Source organism: Micromys minutus (assembly GCF_963924665.1).
Source record: "Micromys minutus genome assembly, chromosome: 7".
Taxonomy (NCBI): domain Eukaryota; kingdom Metazoa; phylum Chordata; class Mammalia; order Rodentia; family Muridae; genus Micromys; species Micromys minutus.
The window spans coordinates 4,200,332-4,227,192 of record NC_137976.1 but is presented as its reverse complement, the minus strand read 5'-3'; the positions used below and the strand labels follow the sequence as shown (position 1 = coordinate 4,227,192).

General features: G+C 48.9%; 1 protein-coding gene across 2 annotated transcripts in view; it reads right to left on the bottom strand.

Moving 5' to 3' along the window:
- The window catches only part of RUNX1 (RUNX family transcription factor 1), an 84,119-nt gene that overhangs the window by 5,013 nt on the left and 52,245 nt on the right, over window positions 1–26,861 (bottom strand). Inside the window, exon 5 of one of the 2 annotated variants that reach the window (XM_080918779.1) lies at window positions 2,011–2,172. The exons of the other annotated variant lie outside the window; for it this stretch is intronic. Within the exon in view, the coding sequence (XP_080774905.1) occupies window positions 2,011–2,172 (162 nt within the window). The remainder of the gene's footprint in view (window positions 1–2,010; window positions 2,173–26,861) is intronic. 2 annotated transcript variants of the gene reach the window in all.

The following is a 26,861-nucleotide window of genomic DNA, read 5'->3' as shown; positions in this document are numbered from 1 at the left end:
TGAGGGAGATAGATGGTCTGAGGAGCTGAGGGGAGGAAGTGGGTATGGTCCAATGGGTCATAGCCTTGCGTGCGATTCTCAGGGAGTATGAAGAGTGTGAAAGGCCACTCTCACATGCGATCGCCGGTCAGCAGGAGCTGGCCCCAGGTGCCGGTTCTGGATGGGGACCAAGCTAAAGGACTTATGTGATAAATTTCAAGGGACGAGCCCACACGGGGGACATTTTCCAAGGAAAACTGTTTCAGATGGAGGCTACGGCCAGTGGACAGAATTGTCACTGGGAATAATCTGCCCGCTGACAGGTGCTGCCTGAATCACACTGTGTCCCCAAGGGGACAGGCTTTTACACACAGCCAGATGAACAAATGCCAGTATTGCTGTTACCCTCTTAGTTCTGGAGACTGTCAGCTGCCTTGGAAGTGTTGACACGAATGGCCTAAAGTCAGGTGAAAACCGAGTAAGTTGGCTTTCGTGTTTCAATCCCGTGCGGGGAGGGTAGCTGAAGTAAGAGGCCCTCACTGGCCCCGGCTGAGACAAACCACAATGTCCAGTTACAACTTCTGTGGGTTTGTGTTTGTGGGGGTTGGGTGGGAGGGTTCTGAGGGTACCTTGATTTGTACTCTTGTGTGTGGAGGTCAGAGGTCAACCTGGGGTTTTGCTCCTCAGTGGGTGTCTAGCTTGTTTTGTTTTTCTTCTTTTTTGAGGCAGGGCCTCTCCATGGCCTGGAGCTTCCTAATTAATCTAGTTTGGATACGCGTGTATCTCCATGTCCCTGTGGTACTAGCAAACTGTACCACCACACTTTGCTTTATACCTGGGTCCTGGAGTTCATACCTGGTCTTCATGTTTGCAAGGCAAGGGCTTTACCAGCTGAGCCAGTCCCCCAGCCTTGGAGACATTTCTGATGGACAGACAAGGGCATTTGCTCCTGGCATCTAGAGGTCAAAGGTGCATCTAACTATTGTTTGGCACATAGGCTTCCCCTACCCCCATAACAAAACATGATGTCAGTAAGGCTGCTAGGGAAAGGCGAGCTCTAACAGCCGGGTGAATTGGGGGTGAATTGTGGAGGAGCATCTGACCCGCTGGAAGAGTCTTAAGCAATCGTGGCTGTCTGGAAACATAGTCTTTCACAACATTTAAAGCAGCAGCCCCCAGCTCCTCTGCCCTTCTGCCTGCCCCCTCATCTGTTCTAATCTGCCTTCTAGAGTCCCCAAAGCAAAAGCTGCCCCTCCCCCAGCAGACATGCAAGTGCCTTCACAAGCTCTCTGAAGTGTTTCAGTTTGCTCCGGCTCCAATTTCAAAAGCCCCAAACAGTAAGTTTCTTCTTTTGCCTTCAACAAAGGAATTTTTTCCCCCTGTGACTCTGATTTCCCTGCCCAGGAGCAAAGGTGAGCGGGTGCCAAGCCCAGAGGGCTCCTAGGTTAAATGACTAATATTTAATGAGCTCGCATTAACAACAATTATGCCAACCATGACACCTGAGCTTTCTACCTGGTTCCTAGCCTCCCCGGTCTGAACAGCTCTGAGCTGGGGATGTTTATCTTGGGGCGCATTTGTGTCCTATTCCAATATGTACCCCACTGTGCTGTACACAGGCACCCATGAAAACTCAACACCCCTGGAAAGAGCAGCCACAGTGTAGAGTTCAGTGGAGATGCTAATTTCCTGACCAAAGGTACAAACTCCTTAGACTGCTTTCACTTTTCAGAATAGTAGCCCTTGGCCACCAATGTTTCCTACCAGAGATGAGCAAACCCAAGATACCCAAAAGATGGATTGTCTAAGGCATTTCTGCTTTCTCATCTGCCATCTCTTAGCATGTCAAGAAAGATCAGTGCTCGAGCATTGGACCTGCGCAGAGGCAGGAGACTTTGTCTTTGAACCATTTCTTGGTCCATTAGTCATGCTCTGCCTTTCCTGTGTCTTTCTGTGTTTCCCCGAGTCTCCTGTGGTCGCCCAAACGTTCCCCTCCAGCCCCACTGCAGATATGTTTACAAAAGCGCTTACTAGAGAGTCGACTGGAAAGTTCCGCAGAGAGGCTGGTCATGCCGCTGGCACGACCGGGTGAAATGGGTGTCGCTGGGTGCACAGTAGAAGAGGTGATGGACCCCAGGTATTGGTAAGACTGATCATAGGACCACGGTGGGGACGGTTGGATCTGCCTGGCATCTGCAGGGAGACAAGGATGTTGGTGAGAGTTGGGGTGGGGCAGGGTTTTTTAAAACAAAAAAGTTCTTATAATGATAATTATTAACCATTTAAATAATTGCACATGTGTGTACACAGGTAGTACACAGTTGATACTTGTATCTAATGAGACCACTAGAGTCCAAGTATTTGATGCCTCTGTTGTATGAAAGCCCCCGTTAAAGATACTGAAATACAGTTCATGGACTTAGATTTTTATTTGGTAACCCTTTCATACACACACACACACACACACACACACACACACATGCACGTGGACACCGGCAGAGAGAAACAGAGAGACACAGACAGACAGACAGCAATGACAAACACGGACACAGGCACACCAGTGAAGCTGCTTAACAGCAAATCACACCAGGCTGCATGGAGTCTTGGAACCAGCAGTGTTTTTAAAGGGCAGAACTTTGAGAATGTATAGCTTCACCGAGAAGGAGCCGGGACAGAGCAGAGACTTCAGGCAAATGACTTCTGTCTGCTTGAGTCCAGGTCTCAGTAAGCCCTGTGGCTTTCTCTAGCTCACTTTGGTTTTAGTGTCTGGGAGAATAAAACACAACAACAAACCTGACAGTGTAAGGGCTAGAGACCTGCTTGCTCCTGGACAAACATTTTAACTCGCAATCTCCTGACTTCCTTTCAGATGGCGGAGGGCTTGTTTGAAGAGACGATTCAGGAAAGGGAGCTGATGCAGGTGCAGCCCGGTGCCGTTTCCAGCCGACTGTGTCTGTCGGCTGGAGGTCCACAGGAACAACACACCGTCCTGCACCCATGCACGGCACTGTAAGGATATGGCTCCAGAGTGTGTGCGGGAACCCCATGTGCTCAGATATTTCCCACAAGGCATGCCTGCGTGTTTGCTCCGTGCACTTAGCAGATGGACATACACTACTCAAATAGTTTAATCACTTAAAAAGCAAACAAAGGAGGTTCTGTAATTGTCGTAAAGGCCCCCGGGGTGTGAATTGCGGTATTGTAATCCATGCCTTGTTGTGTAGATAGCCTAGCACCCCAGCCCTGTGTCTAAAACCGCACTAAGCATAAAGTGGGATGCCAGGCTTCTTGCTCTGTCATGTTTTACTGCAGTGAAAAAGCTCAGCCTAGGCCTTTCTAAACTCGTAATTAAGCTGTGCGAACGTTGCATAATAGTTCACAGCCCTGCTTCGGTAAAATGACCTTTATGATTCAGGCTCAGGATCTTTTTTTTTTTTTTTTTTTTTTTTTTTTTAAACACAGGTTATAGACTTGGCACCATCTCTTTTCCCACCACACTGTTGAGTGGGACACTGAAGGCCACAGCCACATCAACCTTCATTTCCGGCATTACAAGGAACCTACTTGGGTCCTTTGCCGATGGTGAACCAGTAGGTGGTGGTGGTGGGCCTCTCCTTGTAATCTGGGTTGTTTTCAGCTGTTTTTAATGATCAGTTAAAAACAAACAAACAAAAAACCAAAACCAAAAGAACAAAGCAAAAGACTCCTGGTACGGCAGTACATTCTGCCTTTGTGTGAGAGGATCATCATAGTTAGGATGGGAGGAGAGGTGGGGCCACAAACACGGGAAAGCCAGAATCAAATCAACCATATTGCAGGTTGCCTAGCCGGGGAAAGAGCTCTAGGCCCATGTGTTTGGTGAGAAGCCAGTTGCCCTGGGTCAAACCTCCATAACTCTCTGTCTGCAGAGAGATGATCTCTGAAACCATCCAATGGTGACAGGTGAGGGTCCCCATTCAAATTAGTCCAACTCGAGGTTGCATCGGTTAGCTCCCATGTTGCTAGAGTCAGGTAGGGGACATGAGGCAAGCTCTAGGTACTTAGAATCCTCACTGTGTGCATTTTTGGAAATGCCACAGGGAGGGACTAAACAGGAGCTATGCAGAAAAGGGCACTCAGGCTGAGAGAGTCACTGTTAGAAAGGTGCAGGCGAAATATTCTTGAAGGAGTTGCCTCTGGTAAGCCAGTACATCTAAGTGGACAGGAGTTGGCTAAACATACACCACGTGCCAGGCACAGTCAGTGTGGCCAGTGATAGTGGTGACAAAGAGCCACATGGCCCCTGCTGTGGCTCATCAGGGAAAGACTTCTCTCTAACTATGTGATGCTTGGAAAGGTGGCTTCCTCAGGTACATGTCAGCACACTGAGCACTGCTTCACTCACTCACTCACTTTCATTCATTCATTAACTCATTCATTCATTCACTCACTCATTCATTTGTTCGACCACTTGTATATTCATAGGCTGGGGAAATTATTTACTTTTTCCTTCATTCATGTTTCCACAAATAATTTGCTTCACCGGGGGCCTTGGTGGGGGATTAACTAACAAATAGTTTTATAGTCTTTCCTTTGTAAGAGTTACGGCCACAGGATGATGTGAAGGTTGAAGAGCCTACCTGCTAGATCACATGCTTAATTTGGACTTGCAGATGGCTGCTTTAAGGCCATTACAAATCATAGGAAGAGGAGCTCCTTTCCCATTGCCAGACCCCACTCCCTTCCATTTGAAATGAAGGTCAAAGACAAGGGAAGGTAGGGAGATAGTACAAAGGACTGTGACATAGTTCACTCAGGAAAAGAATGTCTTAAAGGTACCAACATCAAAATGTCATCAGAGTCCCTCATATAATTTGTATCGGAGCCGCCTGCTTCTTCTGTTCTTAGCCCCAAAATGTAAAGGGCTGCACAGTTACCATTCTTATCCTTAGAACAAGGAGAAAACGGGAACAGAAAAATCTACAATGTTCCTGGATTGCCACAGAATTCTGGCAGCAAAGCAGGCTTCCACCCAAGTCTTGGGAGGCAGGCAAGCACGGAAGACCAACCTAGGGTCTGTTGATTAGAAACAGAAGCTCATAGGAACATATCATGGGGATGTCACAAGTTGCTGGAAGCTGAATATAGGCTGATAATAAAAATACAAGTCTGGAAAGCCATAGCTCTGTCCAAAAAAGACATGTCTGTGGCCGAGGAACCCCATTGGGTTCTCATGGGATCCCATCTAAGGGTAGACTACCAATCAAAGAGCTTTAAAAGCAGACTAAGGCAGACTTCATGGGAAACTCAAAGACAACAAGGGAAAAAATAACAAAGACACAGGTGTGTGTGTGTGTGTGTGTGTGTGTGTGTGTGTGTGTGTGTGTGACTGGATGCCTTTGTCAACTATAGCTTTGTAATCATTAAACCCAACATGATGAGCACAGAAAACTCACACCAAAGGTCTGAAGGGGGCAAAGTGAAACCAATCCAGAGTTTTATACCCAGCAAAACTATTCTTCCAATGCAAAGGAAAATTCAATACATCTTCTGATGAAGTTGAAATCAACGATCACCAACAGTCATATTTAAAGGGCCTCAGACAGCAAGAAAATGACACAGACAAGAAACCTAGATCTGTGGTGAAAAGGAAGTCATCAGAGAAGAAAGAAGTAAATCAAGTGAATTAAAACCTATTTTCTGTTTATCATGGATCTGAAAGATAACTGTTAGACATGATTATAGCCATAATTTATTGGACAATTACAGCATAAAGATGAAGGAAATGATAGGAAAGGAGGGATGCAGGTCAGCGGGTAGCACTTGTCCAACAACTTGAGCTCGATCCTCAGGACCCATATGGTGGAAGGAGAGAACCACTAATTTCTATGTGTTGTCCTTTGACCTCAATATGTATGGTGCAGCACACACACCCACACCCACCCACACACACACACACACAGACAAAGAGACAGACAGAGAGAGACAGACATATACACATATAAAAGACAGACAAACACACATAGACACATGCATACATGCACACACATATACATACATACACACACAGAGCAAGACAGACAAACACACAAAGAGACATACAGATGAATACAGAGACAGACACACAGATACACACAGACACATACAGAGAGACAGACACACAGAGAAAAACAGACACATACACACAGAAAGACAGATAGACATATATAAACAGAGAGAGACAGACACATACACAGAAAGAGACACTAAATTTTAAAAAGTAAAAAACAAAATTAAAAATAACATAACAAGGAATAACACTATTTGATTATGGTCTTAGTTTTTAAACCCTAGAACAATTATTGAAGCCATCTTTAAAAGATTCTATTTGTTTGTCTATTGATTGATTGATTGATTGATTAATGCATATTGGTGTTTGTTTTACCTCCATCATTTCTGTGCACCTCATGCTTGTAGTGTCTAGGGAGACCTGAATTGGGTGTTGGATTTCCCTAGGGTTGGAGTTAACAGACAACCTTTAGCCACTACTAGTTACTAGGAATCAAACCTAGGTCCACTGGAAAAGCAGTCAGTGCTTTTAATCTCTGAACCATCTCTCTAGCTTCCACAAAGCAAAATTTTAAAAGTTTATTTCTGCACCTGATACGTGAATAAACGAGGTAAAATTAAATCACATAAAATATTTCGTTACAGTGAGAGGAGGCAGAAAAGCAGGGGCTGGGTGACGACAAACTATGCTCAACAGACTTAAAAGTTAGAAGATGGCAGATAGTAATCCAGCTGCATCTATAAACAGTTTAAAGGCAAATTGTCTAAATCCACCACAGAGGTTGTCAGAACAAGCTACAAATAAAACTTAACTGCCTGACGCATACAAATGGCTCATTTAAATGCAGACTCAGATAGGTTAGGCATAAAGGGGAGGAGAGAAATTATGCTAACGCCAATCCACAGAAAACCCGAGTTGCTGTATCAGTTTTACACAAAGCTAATTGAAGATGGAGCTTTTCAAGATGAGTCCCATTATGATAATGTGGCAATGAAAATACATATTCCTTAACAGGTGCCAGTGAACGCAGGGTACCAAGAGATCAGAGGGAGAGAGAACTGAAACCCTAGGAAGAGCAGACAGACCCATCGTTATGGCCAGAGACTTCAGCACCCTCTTCAGTCACTGATAGACCATGCAAGCAGAAACTCAGCCTCCACTGGCCTGAATAGAAACAGCGGCAGACTACTAAAGAACCTAAAGAGCACTGGTAGGCTATTCCTTTCTGAAGCACACAGACCACTCACTAAGACAAACTACATCTGAGGCCATGAAATACTGCTTGGGCTTAGAGGCATAATCATACAAAGTGTTTTCTTAGGCCACAAGGATGTAAACTAAAAACCAGCAACACCTCCCCAGAAAAACAAAACACAGTAACAGAAAGATGACTTGGAAGTTCTCAGAAATGGGAGATTATCGGTGAATGCCACGGCCACCAAATAGGAGATCTGAAAAGATGCTTGTACTATTTCTCACTTAATGAAAATGGAAACACCAACATTTAGAGACTGGAGAGAAGGCAACTTCGGAAGGGAAATTTCTGGTTCTGAAAACATTTGAAAGGAAAGACCAAACACCAATAACTAAAGCTTATGAAATGAGGGGGGTGGGGAGGAACATGCCACGCCCAAGGCAGAGAGAAGTAACCATATCTAAAGTGGTCAATGAAATTGACTCCAGTTAGAAGAACAAATGCTACTACTTTGAAAATTCAAAGCATCCTCATCCAGCCTTGTGCCCTCCCTGTCCAAGGAAATGACATTCTGGGACATTAGCCTAATTCACTTGAGCCTTTGGTGGCCCTGGCACACGGTCTCATAGCCCGGGTTTCCTATGGGACTTGGGGATCTGGGGTCATTTCCTGACACTTGTGTCAGGATGGTGGGGTCTGCTGTAGTCAGAACCCTGTTCCTTGACTATTTGGCGGCCATCTCTAAAACAACAAGCCTTTCATTTGCCTTCAGTCCATCAAAAATAAACAGTGGGCCATCATTTTCTTTTTTAAAAGAGCAAAAACTGGTCTGTGAACATGTAAACCCAAGGGGCCTCTTATGGGTTTTCCCTTAGAAGACTCCCCATCTTTCTTCAAGGAAGAAGGCAGAGTCATCCTCAGGGTGCCTCCCGGTGTGCCTCAGTCATGGGTAGCTGGTGTAATGCCCTCTTGGATGCCTCAGAGAGCACAACAGGATGTGAGTCAGGACACAGAGATGTTGAGTCAGTTTCCAGGGTGATGTGTCAGGGCGAGCCCCAGGGGAGGTTTGCACCTTCTCATATGGGACCCTTGTAAAGAAAGACCCAGGATGCCTTATATTGGAAGGCAGCAGTGCCCCCAGATGCTTGGAGGCTACCACCTTGCCCCACACTGTGCAAGGTCAGCTCTCACAGTCCTGGTGTTGGGCAGGTGACCCCGACTGAAAGGCTACTTCCTTGTAGTGTCTGGTGGTTTTGAGCAGTGTTTCCTTTGGCTTCTATTTGGTAGGCAGTAAATCCACAACAAGTCAGACTAGCAGTGACCCCAGGGTCCCCCCCAGGTAGCCAGCACTGGATTAGCATCACCTAATCATACCAGTGAGAACCTGTGATAACAGAAGTTGGTTCCCACCAGCTCTGGATCCTGGAAGGAAAGAGGGTTGTGAAAGAGCCCTGGGATTTGCCAACCATTTGTCTCCCACTGGCTGCAGACTTTTTGGTTAGTCATGTGCAGCTCAGCTGCGGTCACTGTTCCAACGGTTACTTTGAAGGGAGGCATCCAGACTGAGGCAGAACAGAGACCTGCCTGCTTAGGCTGTTTCAAAGGCCTTGAGGATCTGGGGGACCCATTCTCCCTGACATCAATGGACCCAGGAGGCGACGGGACTGCCTGGGAAAGGGAAGAAGAAACTGTGTGGATTCATCTCCACTACTCCTGTTCCCGTACCCAAATTCCTCACTCAGCCCAGGGAGGTTTCCTGACTTTGTGGTCAGGATGCTGCAAATCTGAAATACTTATTCCCAGAATCCGAGATACTCCTAACCCCGGTGGCTCACCCCAGAATCCTTTTCCTCCCAAACCCCTGTTTCCTCATTTTTTAAAAATGGGGGTGGGGGTAAGCAGACTCACCTGCCTCACAGGTGTGAGAGTTAATTACTGTTTGTGGTACAGCTTTGAGATCCACAGATGAAAGGCTCTCCATAAATGCAAAGTGCTGTTCCTCATTAGAGCTGCCAGACAGTTCCCAGGGGAAATGGTTCAGCCCTCACCACCAGGCCGCTCCTCTTAGCCACATCAGTCTGAGACACGTCTGGAAAGGGCTCTGTATTTAGGCAGAGTCCTCCCTGTGCAAGGGTTCAGGGATAAGTCACCCGCTCCTAGAAAAGACGCTGTTTTCGTAACAGCTCTCATTTTCTGTTGGTACTGTCTCTCCTCCAGACAGAGAGTGGCCTTTAGTGTCCAGACAGAACGGTGGTGGCTCTGAGGGCTCCAAAGGCCCCGTCTGGTCTCCGAAGTGTCATTTGCTGCAGATAACTTATTTTGATAAACTTTGCTAAAGAAACTCCACCCCACCCCCAATGCCTCACCTGTGAGGGCTGTCTGCACCTCTGACCCCCACTTATGTTTTCTAGGCCTGGAGGACCCTATAGTCAGTCTGGGTAAAGCCTTGTCACTCTAGACCATTGAGTGGCAGGTGCCAGTCTATGAGCACCTGCTGAACTACCTTTTTATCCATTATCTCCCTCTGTTCAGTCTCAAAAGGCTGAGAGTAACGCAACACCATCTTTCTCCAGCCTCTTACTGGCCTTTACTCTGTCCGTGAATGGGGTGTCAGGGGTCGGAAGTCCCAGGTAGTTTTGGGAGCTTGGGCTCAGCCCTCGCTATGGGGTTGACAGGACTCTCACTTGTAACAGAAGCTGTTGACACCTCGTGTGGGTAGCTCTAAGCAAGAGGACCTCATGGCTCCAGGTGCCTGACAGAGTAGAATGTTCTGGGCTTGGCTCACGGACAGGAGCACACGCTGCAGACGTTCCTTGTGTGACTCAGGTCGTGGGATGTCGGAGATGGTTCTGGGTGCCTGCAGAAGGTGGCTGGTTCTGTCCTGTCTGCTCTGGGCTGCTGCTGGGTCTCCAGGGAAGCACCAAAACTGACATGCAGTAAGAGCTGTCCCTTGGGCAGACCACATTACATGAGCTGCTGAGACTTTATGAGGGTCTTTAACGTGCTTTAGGGTGATTGAAGGCACCAAGAAAGGTGTGGCCGTTCTCTTTGGAACTGCAGGGGGTAGAGATGATGGATCTATCACACATATGATGTCAGTCCGGGGCCCAGCCTACTCCAGACTCTGTCATGCCACTAGGCAGTCTTGCTTCCTTTGGGGGTCACCACTACCTGTACAGCCCTCAGATCTCTGTGTTGAGAGCTGTCACTGAGCCAACACCCGGGACCTCTGGTGGGAGGGCAGAGGTCACCTCTACCCCAGCCACTTGACCTGTAGTGTTGCCTGTGTATGCTCAACCTCGTATTCTAGCACTGTATTTCTTTCCCTAAATGTTAGAACTGCTTAGACATGTCTAAGATGGCTCTGTCCCGTGTTCCTCTGACCGGGGTCTTAAGGAGAGATTGCAGAATTCATTATACAGGAGAGTCTGAAGAGAAATTCATATTTGTAGGGACAGAAAAAAAAAGATTCGAGGCAATATCCTCTAAAATACTCCCTCCAAACAGAACAGAGGACCCCAGTTGTGCTATGGCTTATGCAGGCTCCAAGCATCTCTAGGATCTGGGTACCTCACCTTTCTGATGTCCCCTATTCCCAAACCAATAGCGCTGAGGCAACGAGAGAGCAAGGGGATGACTTTCAAGTCTGAGAGGTTGCAATGGAGACATCAGTTTGCCTGTTTCTGTCCAGGCAAGTGGCTTATCCTGGGGACACTCCCCTCCTGTGAGGAGAGGTCATTGCATCAGCCTGTGAGGTGCTGGAAGGGTGAATGGGACCTCGGCCTGATTACTGTCAGCTCAGTTGCTGGGATGAAGAGGCCAGGCAGTCTCCCTTGCTACTCTTTCAGGAAATGGTAACGAACTCGGAATGGGAACTGCTTGGGGTTTGTCCACACAGACTTCTTATCCACGCTGCCGCTACTCCACACGCAGAGACACCACAAGGCTACCAGGAATGGGACTTGCCTCAGCCAGCCAGACTCCCGGGGTGCAAACTGTGGTTCCCAAAACCCTGTGTGTGGTTCCCGGGGCTAAGTGCCAGTGCTGAGACACAGTGCGAGTGTCCTCTCCGAACATGGAGGCTCCAGAGGGAGTCTGTGCCCACTCTGCAGAGCACAGGCTCATGGCAGGGTGGCACAGTTCCTGCCAGGACACAGGGTCTGGAGGCTGAATTGCAAGTCAGGGATTCATTGTTCTTTGTCTTCTGAGGTGTGAGTCATGTCAAAGGGCTGTTCTTGCTTTAAGAGCTTTCATTCCACACTCCCAACTCACAGAAGAACATTCCAACACAGGGAAGTAGAAAAATTCCCCAAAGATGAAGCGTGCAGCCCCCTTGGGTAGACGTTTGCAGGAGAGACCAGACAGTGTCTGCCCCCTGTGTTCTCATGCTCTGTGCGTGGGGGTTAGGGTGGGGGTGCTGCTCTGGTCGTATGTGACTGTTCTCTTCAGCCTGAACCCTAGACACTTTTTTTTCTTTTTTTCTTTTCCTGCACATCAGACTCGGGCTCTTAGAATCAGTTCCCCAAAGCTCAGCCAGGAGGGCAGCACTGGAGAGAGAGTGGGAGTGGGGCACTCCCTTCCCCACCTTTCCCCATCTTTTAGCCAGGCCGTGCACAGGTCTCTCCCTGCATCAGAAGAATCGATAAATAAGTCTAGGGTCTTCCTGATGGGGGGGTTCAACCTTTCATGATTCCTGGCTGTTCTTATCTGGATTGTTCAAACACATTCATCTTGCACAAGATGTCCTGTCTGACTGTCCAGTACAATGGACATTAGACACTGCACTTCCTTTTGGTCTCCCATGGCCTCTCAGTGGTGCTAGAAATAATGGTAGATCAGAGAGGAATATTCGAATTATGTAAGGAAGGGTCCAGCTAGAGGGTTGTAACCCTCACATACCTTACCATCCTTCCTGCTGCGTGGCCTCAAACCGACAGAGGGGTGTGTGGCTAGGACCCCAGAGCTGACCTGCATTCTTGAGCTATGAGGAGCCATCCTATGGATTCACCAACCTCAGCCCATTTTCCACAGACGTGCCTTTTGGAGGCACGGTGCTTATCACACGCCCTTAACACAAGGCTCCTCCTCCAACGCCTGGCAAATGTCCTCAGACACACCTCTGTGTCTGAGGTTGTTAAATTAGATGTTCGCCATCAGGAATAGGTTTGGGGAGAGGGGGCTGAGACCCTCCCCTGGGCAGGGTTTTGTACATTTTCTACTCAAGCTTTGGGCTGTTTGGGGTTCCTGGATGTCTTCACTTCACTCTCAAGCACTAAGGCACCAGACACTTGTTTCTACGTTTCCCATCTGTAATCTCTCATTTCCGTGGTGGGAGAGCCACAGGGGGGGACTCACTTCGGGCCCTTTGCACACCCCAAGTAACCGACCTTGATGTGAACTAATTGGGATTGCAATGGATTAATAACAACGCAGGCTGGTGAGGTGGGGTCTGCCATACAGGGAGACCTTTGAAGATAAGAGTCATGAGCGCTTTCATAAACTAATCCCTGGTGCTCCGAACAAAGGACCTAAACTAATAAAGGCAAGATTCATCTGGGGGCAATCTCCACTCACAGAGGAATTCCACCCCATGCTCTGACTCAGAAAGGCAAACGGAAATCTGCCAGAATTCTTTTAAACTCCAACACAGATCTCAAAAAAAAAAAAGACATACCCATACAGAGTAAAAACTCCTGGTGATAAGCAGTCCTCTGATGATCTAAAGATCCACAGCTTCAGTTATTGACTGGGGAAAGTAAATGACATTTCAAATACAACCTTCACACTTGAATAGATGAGGTCACCCTGAGAAAGACGATACCGAGCTGAGTCCGGCAGTGGGAACCCTCCCTCCAGAGAGCTCCTTTGATTTACAAGGTCAAGGCAGCCTTTTATACAGAAGCAATAGGTTTTCAGTGACTTGGACTCAGATGGATGGAAAACATTGTTGAGATTGTGGGAAGTACTGACACATTTGTCCACACAGCGGGACTGGCCAGTGGAGGAAGGGGGGGCTGGAGAGCCGGAGTCTGAAGTACTCTGCACACACCCAATCAACTCACTTCTATTTTGCACATTGATATCTTATACGCATGGCCTAAACACTTCGGGCTTTCCCAGGCTGGTCTAAACCAGTAGGGAACTCTTCCTCTGGAGGACTTTTCATAATATCAGGAAACAGGACTACTCTTGATTAGTCAGCAGAGCCAGAGGCGTTTAGTGGGTAGAAACTGTTCGACATCGGATAGGTCATAAGAAGTTCCCATAAAAGTATGGTTGGGCTCCCAAAGTCAAGGGTAACTAAAATGACAAAGGATGGCTGACCCAGGGAGGGTCACACTGATAGGGTAGCTTGGCCAACTTCAACATCAAAGCAGAGGCTGTGACTTCTAGAGGTTGCTCTGATTTCCAGAGGTGTAAGCTCTCTGTGGCCCAGCAGAAGACATGAACTGAGGGGCTGAGGTGAGGGCAGCTGTGTCTAGGCTCCACCTAAGGAGAATCCTGTCTCCACACTGGCATTTGCAGAAACTGCTTTCTCACAGTCTCAGGCTGACACCCAGACTTGGCACTGGCTGAATCCAGCCCCGGAGGAGCCACAGGTGTAAATGGCCAATAAGATTGCCCCTGAGCTGACCACTGGCTTTGCTACCTTGGAAGGGACAGGCCAGCACTTGCTTCTCCCGGGCTTTCTGGGCATGAGTCACATGTAACTAGATAATGATGCAGATTGTTGTCAACAGTTCTGAGGTCTCATTCCAAAGACTCGTGGAATGAAGGGGCAGGAAGCAGCCCCAGAGACTTCTGTGCCAGCTCCAGCTCAGAGAAAATCGGCATTCAAGATGGAGGCACGGTCTCTGTTCCCCATACAAGGTCGTGATAGGATGAAGGCATATCTCCCTGCTAACTGTAGATGTGTTACTTCCATAAGACTGTGGCAAACCACCCCTCCTCCTATCTAGTGACCAGACCGACAAAATGGGAAGGCTTAACCTTCCAAACCTCCACAACCTACAACTGCGGAGGGTGTTGGTAAGGTGGGTTCTACTGAGCATAGCTCGTCCTGTGTACAGATCTGGGGGTATTCAGTGTTCCCCCTTTACATCTGTGTCTCCTTCGGTACTCACACCCGGATCAAAAGCAAAAGTTGGTGTCTTTTACTATCACAATTCACAAATAATTCAAAATCAGGGACAGGACGGGTAAAAGGTATTAGGGTGGGTACAGGGAGGAGCTGGGCTCTGTAAACAAGGACAGCGACTGGGGTGTCACGTTGGCACTCTTTGCCGTTCTTCTAATGGCTTTGAGCTGCCAAGCACTGTGCTGCACTGACTTGAAACCCTTTTATGGAGAGTGCCATACTCTTTCTGTTCAAATCACTTAGAATAATGAGTTAGCTGCACTTGTATTAATCTGTCTTTCAAGTGGATTAGATCCGTGGGCTCGTTCCCCTCCAGACTCGCAAGCTTTGGCCTGGCTGTCTGAACCGCCAGATTAGACTGACGAGAGAGCGCCGTCCAGACAGCAATGAAACGCAATTACCTAGGCAAACTTTTGAAGGATTTGAGCCCTGGGGCACAGGCTGTTTACCAGAGACTGAAAGCACCATTTGTGCTGAGCAGGGCCAGTTGCTGTGGTCTTGGGAGCTTTGGATCCTTCCTGACACTGGACTCCAGGCAGGATTTCTGGGGGCCCGATAACATCAGCTTCTGTCCGCACCTCAGCACCTCAGGGGCTTTCTGGTTTTCAACAAGAAGGCGCAAGCACCAACAAAAGCCGATTATAATATCTCCCTTTGTGTTTGCTGACTATCTCTCATTGGTGGGTTTCCCCCTTTCTTTCCCGCATGTATTGTGTACCACCTCGGTGGTGGGGGGTGAATCTAGAAGCAATCCCATGATTGATTGGCTCTAGAAGTTGGTTCTTTGAAAATGAACAGCCTTTCTAAAAAACAGGAACTTCCTGTCTTCTAAAAAAAAAAACAAAACAAAACAAAACAAAAACTTCATCCAAAGCACTTTCCCCTTGATCTGAACAAAAGACACCCAAGAGCACCTAGTGAAGGTTTCTCCCAAAGGGGGCTAGTGGACCAGGGAGGCCAATGGCTTCCTGTGCAGGACCACAAGCTGATACTTTTCACATAGATAGTGGGTAAGAGGGCATCTGTCTGTCTAGGAGAGCACCATCTTATGACTGGAGAAAGGACAAGAGAAAGGCAAGCCAGGCTTTCCTCTGTGGTAGGAGACATATGGCAAAGTCCCCAGAAGCTGTGGATGGGGCCTTGAACCCCCCCCACTCCCTGCCGACTCGGCAATGGATCAGTTATTTTTAAAGAAAAGATTTCTTGTGGTCAGACTAGAGCCTTGAACTTGTGTACCTGAGAGCTGAGAATGACCATAAACTTCTGATCCTCCTGCCTCCCCCTCCTGGATGCTGGAATTCAGCTGGTACCCCCATGCCAGTACACCAAGTATCAAATCTAGGGCTCACATGCCCTAGAAAAGACACTCTCCCGGCTCCAGTCCAGGCCTGGGCAAGGCTTTACTGGGGTGAAAAGGTGGAGGGAGAGAGAGAGGGAGGGAGGAAGGGAGGGAGGGAGGGAGAGAGAGAGCACTAAATAAATAGTTTCTAAGGATGGATTTGAAGAAGGATCTAGGAATGTGGTCTGGGAAGGAAGCAACAGACATACACACACCTGAAGGGCAGGAAGCAGGAACCTGGTTGGTAGGAAAGAGGCGGTATTGTGGTAGGGTTAGGATCCCTGGGAAGTCGTGGATAAATAAGACAGCTTATTTCAGGGCCTCTAATTAAGCATGCAAAGCAAGGTTCAGTTCAAATGTGTGGAAGGCTGCCTCGCCTCAGGTGAGGCTGAGATGTCTGCAGAGGAAGGAAGGCAGGGTATCCTGAGAGGAGTGAGGCTGGGAACAGCATGGGGGCGGGTATCCAAGGGTATCACCAACGTATTTGCCTTGGTGAACACAGCCATGAATTATGGGCCAAGATGTCAAGAGCCAAAGGGACCTGTCATTCCTTTCTTGCATTGTCACCTGCCTGAAACTTTGAAATGAGGTTCAGACTCACCAATGCTTGACTTTGACCTGCACTCCTAAGATCAGAAAAAAAAAGCTTCTACGGGGACTGCCACTGACTTCTGAACCTCAAGGCCCGAATTCCTGTGGACCCACAGCAGCGAGGGAAGGTTCATGGTTACTTGGGACTCTGCTGACCCTTCTGTGTGGGTCTCGGAGCCCAGACGTGGGGAAGGCCATGCTGCAGCACACAGCCTGTCCTCCTGTTAGCAGGCCACTGTTGACCGCACAGGACGGTGAGTCTCCCAGGACAGTGTGGGAACAGGCACTGGGCTCCACCATCTCTCTAGTATAACCAGAGAGCAGACATGGAGAAATGTCACAGTGAGAGGGACTGTCAGCCTTGTCTAGGAACTGGGAGAGGACTCAGTCTGGTCCTCCAAGAGATGAAGATGTCCTGTAAGAAGGGACACTCGGGATGTGTTGAGGTATGGGAGGATGTGGGTGCGGGGTGAGGAAGGTGGGTAAGCTACTGCTCAATCTACTTGGTAACCCCGCCTCCCTCCTGCTCCTGTTCTTGACTGTGGGTGATTTCAGAGCTTGGATGGGCTAGGGAGCCAGGGAGAGCCCCTCATGGCCTGGAACACCACAGGGAGGCATTGCTCTCCAGAAGGGAATCTAAAATGGGCAGAGAAAACAGCTCTGTGTGCCAAGCCTTTGGCCTTCAGTTGGCTTGAAAGGCATTAATGGCTTCTTTGGCCATAGGCATGGCCCTCTGAAGGCTACATGACCAGAACAGGTGGGCACAGTCAGTGGCACAGGGCTGAGGGAGGGTCACGGTGCTCACAGGAAGCCGCAGGATCTTCACTCACGTTGTCACTCCCTCAGAGTCACACCGACGGAATGCACAATTACTCCTGTGACATTGTGGCCACTCTGCTGCGTCTGAAAAGCCGTCCCTGTTCACCGAGATCCACATAGAGACACAAGGTGGCTGAGTAACAGTGACTTATCTTACAAGAGGGACGGGCGGAACTTGAGGTCCTCAGTTGCCCCTGAACTAACAGTGTTTGCTTCTGTCCCCACCCCCAAGCTCAGAGATGGGCCTGGTATGTAAAAGAGCTCTTTGTATCTCTGAGAAAGATGCCCACAGGCATCTAAGATGCCAGGTCCCTGGGAGACTGTTGAGCTGAGGCCCCAAGGCATGGTGGCTACTGGGAAAGCTACCATGGGTTCTATGAGGTGGCTTCCATTCAATGGGCTCTTGACACACGGAATGCCTGGGTTCATTTGCATAGCCTTTGTTCCAAGCTTCCCCTGTATAACACTGTGAGGATGTGTCCTTGGCTGACCAAATACACGTTCAGGGATACCAACCCTGAGGGGTGTCAACCTGGGCTGGAAGAGTCCCCCTCCTGTCAGAGCCTTGGGGCCCATGGCTAGTTCAGTTGTCTGTTGGCCTTGTGGGAAATGCAGGCTGGACTGTAGTGTGGTGTCTGGTACTTCATCAGTGTGATTCCCTTTCTAGTGTCAGCAGAGGAAAGAAAGAACTAGAAGAGACAGAACCACGGGTGGGGGATGGGCTCCGGTTCCCACACTGGGTGGGTGGGCTAAAGGTTACATTCCCTTCCTCTTTACCCTGAATCTCTACAGATGGAAATCGATTGTCAAGAGACCTCTCTCTCCTTATGCCTCAAGAAGGTCTTCATAACTGTTGGTTAGAAACTATATTTAGCTTCTAAATATAAATTTGTAAAATTAGGGGGATAGGAGTGGGCATGGGGGAGGGGACAGGAAAGGAAAAGAATTCAAGCATTGGCTGACCTGGTACTTCCCTAGTCTTGCCTTGGCTTCTTCAGCACCCCTCCTCCCAACTCCTCCCCCAAGCTCTGAAGGCTGGAGATGCCTCTAACAAGGCCCTCATTGTCCCAGACAGGTGTGAGATTGGACTTGATCTGCGGCCAACACCTCCAGCACCAGAACCAGCCCTGTAAGCTGCAAACATGCAGCAGCCCTCCAGTAGTGCCTCTGCAGACAGCCAGAGACTCAACAATTTAAGGCTTAACATGCACAGCATAAATCAGAGGAGGATGGACCAGCAGACCGGCAGCTTCTTGGGCAGGTGCCTGCAGACTGTCTGCAGATCAGACCCTGCCTGTTTGGGTTATTTGAGATACACACACACACACACACACACACACACACACACACACACACTATAAGGACGAGAAATTGGGTGGAGCCGTGTGCACAGGCACACCTGGGTTTGCCCTATCTTGTCCCAACAGCCCCTTGCTCGCCTGAATGGTGTTTGGAAGGGACTCCTCAGGATGGCTCCCTGTGTGACTTCCAAATACTAGGAATGTGTCCAGTGACCGAGATGAAGGAGAAAGCCAAGCACTCGGATAACAGCGTTTGCCACCTGTGACAAGTCACTTTACCCCTCCGGGCTGCCACTGCTCCTCTGTCTAAGGAACCGGCTGGCCATCCTGTTTTGCTCTCTTTGAGACATCATTCCTGACAAGCTCAGTAGCCATAAGTATGTCTCAGTCGGGAGGAATCATTAACGGTGGGCGATAAAACTCACTGACCGCTGGGACCCGGAGGGGATCCTTTGGTTTCCCAGCATGTCCTTCACTGCTTTAGCCTTATCTTATTTAGAGACTCGAGTTTCTCAGACAGTGGAGGAGGCAAGCCCAGAGTGTAAGTCCCCTGGGAGTTCGGGTCATGACTTGTCAAGAGCGCACTCCGTGGGTGGTGAAGGTAGAGATGACAAGCCAGCCGGCGGGGCTAATTAGTGAAGGGAGTCTGGTCCCCATTCTCTTTTAAAACCCGGTTAACTATTAAGTAAATATCACTTGAGAGCCAGGAGGAGTCCTCTGTCTCTCAGTTAAGGAACAGAGCCAGAAGCCACCCATCAATGCAGGGTCCTGGTCCCTGGCAGCTCTGGGGGAGAGCAGTGGCTGATCTTATAAATTCCAGAGCAGCCTTCAATCCAGCCCTTCAAGACCCTGACTCTGATTTCACGGCAGACTTGGCTGTCACAGGGACGCCTTTGGCTGGATACAGCTCTCAGCTCACTTCCTCTCAAGGCTGTACACGAAGTCTCCTGGGACAAAAGAGCTTGGCAGTACTACCCTGAACTGGGTTTAGGGGACTGTCACTCTGTGCCCCCCCCATCCTAGGCCTGCAGGAGTGGCTGGTGTCCCCACAGCTGTGGCTGCATCACCTCACACACCTGTTTGCTGTCCTCTTCTGGGCCTGACAGCCTGGGCTGCCTCCGAAGCAGGCTTACAGGGCATGGTTTTCAGTGGTGGGTTTGGCAGAGGGAGGTATTGACATAAAATCATTCAGGGAGATGAAGAGTCAATCAAAGAAATCCTTTAGCAGATGGGTACATTAAAAACACAGAAGAGTCAGCCATCCACACGTGGTGGTGAATCTGTCTAATCCAAGAAAACAACGGGGGGGGGGGGGGGGAGGGAGGGGCCGCCCTCCCCCACCGATGCCCATTCAGGGCTGCTGGGTTCAGGAAGTGACCTGTCAGCTCCATGCAGCTGTTAGCAGGCTGGGAGTGCTTGCCAGGAAAGAAGAGGAGGAGAAAGAGGGTAACCTCGTTTAATTAAAAAAATTAAAAATCCCTATTTTAAAATATGTCATTGTAATTATTTATTTTAAAAAATATCTTAGAAATAAAATTCAACATTAAGCAAAGGAGAAAAAGGATAAGAAGCTAAATCCTGCCCTCTCCCAGAGCCAAAAAACCACATTTCAGGAAAAGGCTGAGTAAGGCTGAACCAGCCTTGGGGAAATGAGCTGTTCCCCACATGACAGACATGAACACAAGAGGACCGGCGTGTACGGGAGAGTTCAGTTATGGATGGGACTGAGGCCGGAAAATCTCCAGGCCTTCAGGGTGTGGGCTGGGTGGGGGCGGAGCAGGGAAGAGGCCCTAGGCAAGGACGGTTTAAGAGAATATTTCATATTCTCATATGATCTTGTGGGATAGTAGCTGTGGATTGTCCCATCAGAGTTTACCCAAGGACCCAAAACTCAAATCACCCAAATGAAGGCCATTGTCAGAGTGGCTGTCCTCACAGGACAGGCATCATGGGAAACAGCCAGGGAGCCAGCAGCAAGGGCTGTCTTAGGAATGGTAGGAGCATTCTCAAGACCTTCCTGCAGGCTGGGGGCTGTGCTCAGCACGCCCCAGAATCGCATCCCAGCCGCAGAGAGGGGTTTGTGCAGGAGAGGAAAGACACAACCGCACCAAGACACAACACGCTGCACACCCAGAATTCTACTCGTGCCGACTTAGTCCTCAAGGCCATCTGACAAGTCAGGCATTATGAGTATGCCCATTTTACAGACGGTGACAGTGTGGCACAGGGATCTGAGTGCTTCCCACAAGGTCCTGTAACTAGGAAGTGTGCAGAGTGGGGTTTGAATCCCAAAGCATTATGTATTAGCATTAGGCTGCCCTAATGCATTAGGCTTTCCTAGGAGCCCCTGGGTTTATCCTGGAGCCCTTCTGATGACTAGCTGTGAAGATTAGTTCTGGGCTGTTTGATGACAGAGGATTAGCCCTTTTGCCCTGTCATTTCCAGCTCTGGAGTCCTCCTCAGGGGAAGCCATGACTGGCCAGGGAGGACGTCTGACAAGGAGAGCTGATACCTAGGCCCTCCACCTACTCTTCCCTCTCCCCAAACGTGATGGAATCAAATGGGGAAATCGGGAAAAGACACAGGAACAAGAATAAGGAGGTTTCCTTCCCCTTCCACCTGAACTGGCTGTCCGTAATTTTACACAAATTCAATTTCAAACCCCTGCATTGTAATTTATGGAGAGTCATATTAAATTAGACAGATCCATGTCTGGGCAATGATTTCTCTTATCTAGCAACATATGGTGGCTTGGAGCCTCTCTAAGTATGATCACATAGCAAAACGTATCACTGCCCCGTTCCCTAAAAGTCTGCTAATCAGAAGAGCAGGGTGGGGGCTCTGAGGCCTTGCTGTCAGTTTCCCTGAAAGTGTTGGGGGTGACTGTAATTCCTTCAAGCTACTGTGTCCAGGGTTACAGATGGTTTAGGACCAAGCAGTGAGAAGGAGGCCTAGGAGGCTGCGGAGATCAGTGCCAGGCATGGGGAGATTCAGTCAGCAAAGTGTTTCCTCAGAAGTCTAAGGCCCTTGGTTTCATCCCAAGAACCCATATAAAAAGCAGGGTGTGGCAGTAACCTTGGGGAACACAGAGAGATGGGGGAGACAGATGGGGACTCCTGGAGTTCTAGCCTACCCTACTCCGCAAAGCTCAAGGCTAACAAGAGCCCCCGTCTCAAGTAAATGTGGCAGTTATTTGAGGGTGACACTGGAGTCTGTCCTCCGGCTTTCACATGGACATGTGTGCGTGTGTCCACCCATATGCACCCCACCCCAGAAAGATGTGTACAGGGGTGGGGAATGTTAGGTAATATGAAAAAGAAGGAGCAGCTGAACGGAGTGTTCTAGAGGGTATCTTCTCTGTCTGTGGCTTCACCAGGCCACTTGCAATCTGTCCCATCAACGTAAACTACGATGTCCTTATTATTGCCTTTGATAAATGTCTGTTATGACAGTCTTTGTTGCCTCAGCTACTCTGGTAATAATCCAGCTGCAGACACAGTCACACACCTACTCTGAAGTTTTTAAATCAGGGGTGGGGGCAGAGGCAGGATCAAGTCTGAGGAGCTCTGGGCTCACTCTTTAAGACACTGGAAAAGCCAACGGAAGCGCATTCTTAAATGTGGGCCGTTCCGGTTGGTCTGTGGAGTGGGCGGTTTACCGCAGAATACAGAGGATGGTGAGCTGACCTTGGGAGGTGTAAATAAACCACTGAACGGGTAGAAAGGCCAAGTCGAGCCCTGGGGCCCGGGCTGACTTTTACAGATATTTTAATAACCTTATCATTCTGTAATTTGCCATCTGATATGTGCAGAGAGATGTGCTAATGGAAGGAGAGAGGCCACCGCAGTGTGGTCGTCCCAGGAGACGCCATAAAGCAAGTGTGTTTGTTCCCCTTGTATGGGCAGCATCTCTAAGAGTCCTCGGTCTCATTCTTTTTCTGCCCGATTTGGTCTCGGGATGTTCTCTCAAAGCCACCAAAGCACCCCTCAAAGTGTGCTCAGAGGAAAAGACCAAGATTCAGCTCTGAGCCTCAGATCTGGCTTTGGGATGATTCATGGGGAGAAGACCCCTCCTGCCATGAAGCTGGAGACGGCCCGAATGGGTGAGACACTGTACCCATGAGCAGTTTATAGACCTTCCTTCCCACGGGAAGTTCTACTTTAAGCCACCACTGGTATCTCTTCATTCTAGCGCAGCAGCATGGTTCTAGCACATCCTCTGTGACATTCCCAGGATCAACTGGTCACCACAGTGCCCAAGTCTTGATAAGTTTAACTGTGTTACACGCTGGAACCCCAAATTCGGTGACTCAAGTGAGGCTGTGTAGGAATTTAAGATGGGGCATGAAGGAACCAGGGACAGACTTGGCGTCCTCAAATGCTACCCTGTAGTTGTTGGGTGATTGGAATGTGTCTATGCATCTGATACAGCAGAGAGATTCCACCCACGTGACCCTTAGAGGAAAGGGAGCCAGAGTTTTGTGTTTAAAATGAATACCCTCCCCCCTTCTAAAACTGTAAGGTTATAAGCCATGGAGACCAGAATTTGACAGTGATGGTTCAAATCTTGCAGATACATCTGGAAGGTTCTAATCCTTGCATGCATCAGGAGACTCTGAGCAATGAGAGACCTTTCAACACAGGAAAGAGTCCCTTCTGGTCAGTCTGTCCTACCAGTGGTTCATTCTAGCACTGGAAACCCGGTCCTGCTTGCTCTGAGAATGCTCTACTTTTAAAATGTTAAGAACAGCTCCAAGGAGCCAGGCTCAGCTATGACTCAGCCCGAAGACCCTCTGTCACCTGGTCACAGAGATCAAAAACAAGGAAATGGCACAGTCCCTGCTTCACCTCTTGCTCTGTTCTCAGGCACGCACAGAGAGGTAGAACGTACACATGACTGATCCGTGTTTGTTTTCAGGGTGAGTTCTATTCTATTTTTCTCCTTATTACTTTGTCATATTGACTGTGGCTGGTAACCGAGTCGCCCAGCATTGACACATAAAACGTCCTGCCAGAAAGGGATTATGGGAGGAAACTCCGATGCGAGGCTTGTCAGTAAACAGCGCATTTGCAGGCTTTCTGCGGTCCATCCCTACCTTTAATCTCTACAACAACTGGCTGTTCTGCGGCTATGCAGGCAATTCTTTAATATCAATATAAAGTCTGCGTGGGGCCCAGAGCAGTGGAAACAGGGCAGAGACCAGGCACTAGGTGGCTGTTGTCTGGAAGGTAAGCAATACCCTGTGCCTTAGGCCATGGCTCCCCCAGAGTTAGGGTGGGGTGTCCTGGGAGCTAGAGGGAAACAAGACAAGACAGAGTGGTCAAGTCTTTGGAATAGGGCTGCGCTTACAAAGTCTACCGCTGGGAGAACTCCTAGGTGACCCAGGGCCCTTTCAGCTTGACAAATCTTTAGGGCCAAACTTGCCATTAAAGATTCTCTTGCCCCTCCAGACTGGAAAGGCTATCTGTAAGTGATTTGTGGCTTGGCAAGGTGAGGGGCCCAAAGCAAATCACCGTCCCTTTGGGATGGGTGTCTGTTTGACAATACTCTGTGCTAATACCACTTGGTGCTTCAAAACAACAACATGCCTGCCTCTGGCCTGGCTTCGTCTGGGAGGTCAAATTCTTGAGTCCATCCCAACTGGCTGGCTTTGGTCTTCAGGGCAATTTTTGTTTCTCTGCTTGCTGTTATCTGTGTGGCCACAGGATTTTGGAGGCTGGTCCAGGCCTCCTGTGTTCTGATCTGACATGACACCCTAGACGCCAGGGTGGGGCTGGGGGTGCAGCAATGGAATCCTCCTTTTCCCACCACCATTAACCCTTTGATTTCATCTTCACCAGTGCTCTAGAAACATTAGGAAACAGCTGATCTTGTCAGGAAAAAAAAAAAAAAAAAAACCAACCAACCAACCAACCAAACAAACAAACAAACAAACAAAAAAAAAAAAAAAAAAAAACACCTCTACTCTGGGGAACGGAAGAACCTCAACACAGCTCCAGAAAATGAAAGGCTGAGATGCCAAAGAAGTCCAAATGACAAGACTGGGGACACACAGGCACAGACTCACATTTACCTGGGCATTAGATTTACTCTGAGGGACAGGGGAAAGTTCTCACTGGACCAACCGGGATCCACTGGCTAATGTTCCAATGACATCAATATCTTGGTTTCGATCTAGGGCACCGAACGGTGGCACCAGAAAGGCCACATTCTGGCTGTTAGATTGTGACTAGGATCGCACTAGCAAAGGGGCTGGTCGCTCACACACACAGCTAAGTGAAGGGCACGGCCGGGGGTGAGTAACCTGGAAGTAGATACCGTGACATGACACACGTGAACTTTTAAGGAGCAGAGGGAGAGACTGCAACAGAGGAGGTCAGAAGAGAAGAGGGGGAGGGGTGCAGCCATGGCCAAAGAGTGCCTGGTGCTGGTAAGGATTAGAGGAGGCCAGAAGGGCCCTTTCTCTTAGGCCTATGGTGGGAAGGACATCTTTGTGTCACCTTAACATTGGGACTTGTAGCCTCCAATTATGAGAGAATAAATCTTCATTGTTTTAAGTCACTAAATCCTTGGTCCGTATGTTGGGTCGGCCACAGACAAACCAGTCAAGTTGGTTCTCTAACAGTGACCGCTCACCGAGGACATTCCGTGCCTCGAGTGTCTTGTCTCCAAGACTGACAAGGACAATTACTACTCCCGTTTTGCAGACATGAAGACAAAGGCTTTAGGAGGTTAAGCTTCTCGCTGACAATCCTAGAGGAGATGCAGTTTGGGTCAGCTTGTGGCTCTGCCCTTCCTTCTTAGCAGCTAAAAACCAGTGCCCTTTGGAGTCTCTGCTACTTACCAACACTGTTGAAAGCGCACAAATGACCACATGGTAAGGTCCCAAGGACACGGTTTAATGCACCCGTGTGCAGCTTCCAGAGTCATTAGCATCAGGGAGACATTCGACACCACAGAATCCCAGAGAAGGACGATTTGATTAGAGACCAAACCCCGTAGTCAATGATTTTCCCTTGTAATCAGAAAAGGTGCCCACAAGGGACTATCGGGATCCTGAGAATATGGGCAGACCTCTTCGAGCAACGGTCATGAAACAATTTGGAAACCAGGTCCTATGAAACTGTGGTTTTGGGTTGCAAAGACGGTGTCAGTTTAAGTGCTAAGTGATTCTTTGAAGGGCTGATTAAGTATTTGGGGGCAAGGTCAATACACAATACACTAAGGTTGTACACACTGCATTGTTTTAGGGACCATGGCACCTGTGCCCTTAAAGTGGCTGGTTGTGTTAGCACCTCTCACTCAGAGAGGGGGGGGAGGGGGCCCAGACAGAACACCAAGGCCTGTTGGCTCTTTCTCCCTCCCACCCGGCTTCCTCTTCTCCTGGCCGGCTACAGTAGTTTTTTAGCCTGCACTTTTGTACTTTAGACGGTGAGTTTGTGTTGCACTAGCTAAGAATATATTGGTGGGGAGTCCTCAGTTGCTGCCTTGAAAGGTTTCTCTATCTATGAATTTAGACTTCTGTGGGGTGAAAGGCTAGCACATACCACGTGACAGAGAGGGGCTGCGCACATACCACGTGACAGGGCGGGGCTGCGCACATACCGCGTGACAGGGCGGGGCTGCGCACATGCCACGTGACAGGGGTTCTGTATTCTGCACTCTTATTTCAGGGATTTTTCCCATTTACTTTTTCTTTCAACCTTTCCCTTCCCACTTCCCTGTTTATTGGGGGAAACATCTGATTCTGGGGTGTTGTGTGTGTACAACTCCTTCCGGTTCAGTGCCTGCCACAGACAGGAGTTGTTTTGAAGGGAAAGTTACTTTGTGTTATAAGCAATTTGCATGGGTTGGTTTTTTTTTTAAGTACTTTACTGTGTGTGCGTGAAATGGCCATTCAAAGGTTTACCTAGGGAATAGGCAGGCCCTTCCCACGCTGGCTTTAAAGGTATATTATGTGCCTGGAAGTGGGGGCATGAGGATGACACAGAAAGGTAGACAGACAGACAGATGGACACGCACACACAGATTGGGGGACAGAGACACAGAGAAAAGCAGGGAACCAATGCCAAGCACTTGGCATGCTTTACTCCAGGGTGGGAAGGGTTTCGGGGGGGGGGTTCTCTTCCCCCTGCTTATGCTAATTATTCTGTGGTGAGTGTCACTGTGGGCTGGACATGGAGTTTTCGCACCCTCTTGTGGCCTGGCTTTCTGGATACAGGCGCTTGCTCCTTTCTGAGGAAGGGGAAATGCTCCCTTCCCTCTGCATGTTCTGTGCGCAGAGAATCAGGCTGACATGGTAACCCTACCTCTAAGAACTTCACAGACAGTAGTGAATATAACTCTTCCAAAGGGACGTGGAAGAGCCCGAGCCTTCCTCGGCCACATGGAAGTTAAAGGGGCAACCGTTCTTATCTAGGCTGTTCACATGGTACCTGGGAAGAAGGCTTCAGTTGCAGAAGGCCACAGGA